Genomic DNA, 4,479 nt, shown 5'->3' on the forward strand with positions numbered 1-4,479 from the left:
TTTTAGTCTGTAAATGTGCTGTTTGGATTCCTCTGTTCCTTTCTTGCATTTTATTTATCCTGTTAGCGAACCTCTGTGATTTCGGTTTAGAGCATGTTGATTTTAAGTTGCCTGTGGGCCTCCAAGAGGAGGTGTCGGGTAGGCAACCGGCTGTGTGCATTTGGGGCTGAGGGGCCTGCCAGGCTGACGTGCATCCCCGCTCTGCCAGTCAGCGTCTCTGCGCTGTTGGGGAGCCGTTGAGCAGGCCTGAGGCCGTCTGCTCATCTGTTGGACGGGAACAGCGTCACCTGCTTTCGAATCCAGGATTGAGAGAGACACACAGGCGGTGCTCAGCACAGCGCCTGCGTGGAGAGGCATGGCTGCCTGCTCTTGGGTGGACCGAGCTGGGGAGCAATGCCGCCTTTTGAGAGCTGGCTGTGTGTCAGGCTACCAGAGCCCTGTTAGTGGCTTAGTGTGTGTATTCCTTACTGTTCCCAAGCTCAAACTTGGCTGCTGTGCCGACACTTCATCTTTGTAAACCATACCTGAAGCTTTCCTCTCCCCCAATTGTACCCCACTTATATTTTCAATCCTCATTCTTTTGCTGATTTTAAGTTCTATAAGTAGCCCAGTGTATACATGTGTGGATCTGGTAATATTTCAGGGAGTTATTGGTGTTATAGTTTCTGCTTAATTTGTCGGTTTTTAAGAAACAACTCTAGTTTTAAGTTATATCCACTGATACTGACACGGGAACCATGGTTATTAGCTTACTGCCAAAGACGAAAGTGGGAGGTGGAAACTGAGAATGCCCAGGTCAGTGCGTTTTCCCACTCGCTGACAGTCTGGGGTGCGGATGGCTCACGCCTTGTGGGTGACTCAGTGGGGTGGGTCCGTCTTCTTCCTGCGCTACTGGGATGACCTACCATCTACAGCCTCTTCAGTCACTGTGAGCTTTTTGATAGGAACCATATTTAAAATTGTATTTTCTTCCCTTCTGGACAGAGAGGATTGCCCTTTCTTGAAAGTGCTGTAGACTTGGTCATTTCTTTTGTGCGGTGACTGTTTGAGGTGCCTTTGTGGGAGGAAGATGTTTTAAACCTCTTCATGGTGTGTATTTTCTGATACGGTGAGGCTGCCAGTTCTAGTACGGAGTTTCATAGACAAACTCCAAATTCTATTTAAAACAAAAATTCTGTGAGGACCTCCCATATAGCATAGGGAAATGTACTCAATACTCTGTAATGGTCTTTATGGGAAAATAATCTAAAAAAGAGTGGATCTATGCTTATGTGTAATTGATTCAGTTTGCTGTATAGCAGAAACCAACACAACGTCATAAACCAACTAGACTCCCATAAAAATTAAATGAAAATCCTGTTTGCATCATTGATGCAGTATTGAACCTCTTGTTTTCTGCTTCCTACATTCACTGCTCAGTGAGCAGCTGTGCACTTTGGGGAACATTTCTCTTTCCTACAAATAGTTCTCACTCTGTGAACTCTGACAGTGATGGAAGAAGCCATAGTTATGTTCTGAAAACTGAACAGAAAGGGATCAGGAGTGAAAGGTGTCTTTATTTTAAATCTGCTTGGGGTGAATTTCCATTTGCCTTGTCTTATTAAACCCTGGTCATGTTGACACCAGGATGGCCTGGATATGGGAACGGCTGCCCACTCCAGTATTCTTGCCTGGAGGATTCCACGGACAGAGGAGCCTGGCGGGCTGCAGCCCGTGGGGTTGCAAAGAGTCGGACACGACTGAGCGACTAACACAGTATTGGTTTAAAGTATAGATCAGCATTGATTGTTTTTCTTTGAGAGTAGCAGTTACCAGTGTTGTTAAACCAGTTCATTTCTTTTTATTCATAATATAGATCTGTGTTTTTTATGCTTCTCTTAATGTTGCTGCTGCTGCTGCTGCTGCGTCGCTCCAGTCGTGTCCGGCCCTGTGCGACCCCACAGACGGCAGCCGACCAGGCTCCCCCATCCCTGGGATTCTCCAGGCAAGAACACTGGAGTGGGTTGCCCTTTCCTTCTCCAATGCATGAAAGTGAAAAGTGAAAGGGAAGTCGCCCAGTCGTGTCTGTCAACGTTGGCTGAGATTAAAGGTGACTCCGAGCGTTGAGATGCAGCGCTGCTTTGCTTGCAGAGCGCCCGTCGTCTCCTCCTTCCTGCCGCCTCCCCCACCGAGCTTGATTGATCCAGTCTTATATTGTAAAGATAAGATTCACATCAATCATTTATTTTATTCATACATAGCTTCCTTTTACAAGAAAAGTCAAAGTTAATGTCAAAGTTAATTTGTCAAATGTTAAACTTCATACTTTCATATAAATTTCATATTTCAAATTTCAGAATAAAACTTAGTTCCTGTGAGTTGTGTTTGAGGTATAAGAAAATACTTCAAACAGTTTTTCAAAATATTTAGGAAATATTTTAGTTAAAAGCATCCTGTTCAGTGAAAACACTGCATTTTAAAAGTGGCTAGAAAAGGAACACTATTTCAGATATCGACTATGTCACAGAAATTTTAGCTTCTGATCTTGCAACAAAGGAGCATTAAGTCACATCATTTTCTCTTAATGTTAAGAGTTCTGATGCTAAGATGGTCAGCAAAAAACTCTTCTCTCTGGGTATAGGTAACTTAACTTGATGGGTAGTAGTACGGTAGGTTCCATATTCGGTGTGAGAATGTCGGGAACCTGTTTTTTGTGTTCCTGTCTACATAGCTTGAGATGGTGGGGATTTCATCTTTCTCAGGACCCACGGAGCTGCCCCCGGGGGTCACGGAGCGTACAGCGCAGGCTGCGCTCGGGGACCCTTCCAGGCCCTCCTGCTGACTGCTCCCGTCAGCGCTGCTCAGGAAGTCTCTCAGAACTTGCTTGAAGATGTAGACGATTTCCCATGGCAGTACATCGTTTTCTGCCAGAACTTCTCGAAATCTAGAGGCAAAGCACTTATGAGTATTCAGTTCAGAAAATCTCTTTTGTCATAACCCTTTGTCTCAAAAATTCAGCTTAAATGATGTGCTCATATAGTAGTTATCCATCTTTAGCATAAACTGCACATTGCTTTAAAATTATGCTTCTAGTGAAGAAATTTTGAAAGTGACTTTAAAACATTTCCTAGCCAGTGAGATATCAACAGATTTTTTTTTTTCTTGTCCAGCCCATTCTTAGGGATTTTGGTTGCTGAGTATTTGATACACATGGTTAAAGGATTTATATGATAAATAACGATTTCCACTCTAAATATAAGAGGAGCTTAAGAGTTGACAGCAGACATCACGAGAAGAGAATATAGTATTTTACCTGCTGAGAACAGTTCCCGTTTGACAAGGTTGAACCTGTGAGCAGAGAACCTCGAGTTGTCTTTGTTCCGTAGCTGGAATGGCTGTGTGGGGATTCTGGCAGCTTCTCAGCCAGTTGTAATCCACACCTGTTTTTTTCACTTTTTGCTCGTTTTCGATCTCTTGTATCAGCCTCTCCCGTTCCTTCAGATGCCACTTTAATTCCCGGAGCAGAGTCTTGGTCACTACGTCTGAGTCAGGGTAGTGTGTGGATTTGTAGGAATCATATTTTGGCCATTTCATCCAGCCAAAAAATGGCATTTTAAGCCTGTGGAAAAGCTTTCACTTGTTTACTTGCATGAAATGTTACGGCTCTGATCAGCAAATATTTGTTTCTTTACAGTAAATTTGCCAGAAAAGTGCATGGATTTTTCACTGGTTAGATATACAGGTCAGAATAAGATTAGAACGGATTATTTCTAACTAGGTCAGTGCCAAACACCAGGCTTTCGAAATACTTTTATGTCGCTAAGCAGGAATGAAACACAGCCAGAGATAATGTACAGACTGAACGCTTTCTGAAAATAACACCAACACTTGCTATTAAAGGTTCTTAGGGGGCTCTATAATATTAACATATAGGAAAGTGCTGTCTGCAAACATACTTCTGACTCAGGTTTTATACAGAAAAGGTTTAAAGGTTACCTGTGAAGTTGCTGGGTCCAACGTGGCCTGTTGCTAAAGAGTTCACTTGAATTGGTGATGGAGCTGTGCTTCACACAGGCACGTCTCCTCCTCCTGGATGGGCCCCTGTTGAGAGAATGAGCCGCCTCCTTTCCCCACTGAAGCCGTCTTCAAAATAAATAACTTTCTGTGTCAGGAATGAGGCTGTGATGTCTTCATTTGGAGAGAATGCTCCTTAATTCACCTTGTAAGTAGCCTAGAAGAAATGACAAAAATAACTTACTATTTAATCTTTACAAATTATATAACGCTTTGCCTTTTGAATGTAGCTCAGTCTCTTTGAAAAAGATGCCGGCAGCTACGGATTCTGGTCCTAAATGCGTTTAGACATATCCCTGGTGAAGAGATGAAGAAAGGTCGTCTGAAGCACCGCAGATGCGCTCCCAGCCAAAGTGAAGACTGCCTCGTGATGTGACGCTCTGCTGTGCGGAGCTGCGGGCCACAGTTTAGTGCTGCATTTTTATG

General features: G+C 43.6%; 1 protein-coding gene across 1 annotated transcript; it reads right to left on the reverse strand.

Moving 5' to 3' along the window:
- Positions 1–2,625: 2,625 nt before the first annotated feature.
- RD3L (RD3 like) lies at positions 2,626–3,591 on the reverse strand. Its single transcript, XM_069558909.1, has 2 exons — positions 3,293–3,591; positions 2,626–2,923 (listed from the first exon to the last, which is right to left on the reverse strand). The coding sequence occupies exons 1-2, from the start codon at positions 3,589–3,591 to the stop codon at positions 2,626–2,628; spliced, it is 597 nt and encodes a 198-aa protein (XP_069415010.1).
- Positions 3,592–4,479: the final 888 nt, after the last annotated feature.

The sequence above is a fragment of the Ovis canadensis genome, chromosome 18, assembly GCF_042477335.2.
Source record: "Ovis canadensis isolate MfBH-ARS-UI-01 breed Bighorn chromosome 18, ARS-UI_OviCan_v2, whole genome shotgun sequence".
NCBI lineage: Eukaryota > Metazoa > Chordata > Mammalia > Artiodactyla > Bovidae > Ovis > Ovis canadensis.

Bases quoted from the DNA above. Each gene is read 5' to 3' on its own strand.
- RD3L (XM_069558909.1), bottom strand. From the start codon at position 3,591: ATGCCATTTTTTGGCTGGATGAAATGGCCAAAATATGATTCCTACAAA. The intron at 2,924-3,292 runs GTAAAATACTAT...CTTTGCCTCTAG, and splicing joins ACGGGAACTGTTCTCAGCAG to ATTTCGAGAAGTTCTGGCAG.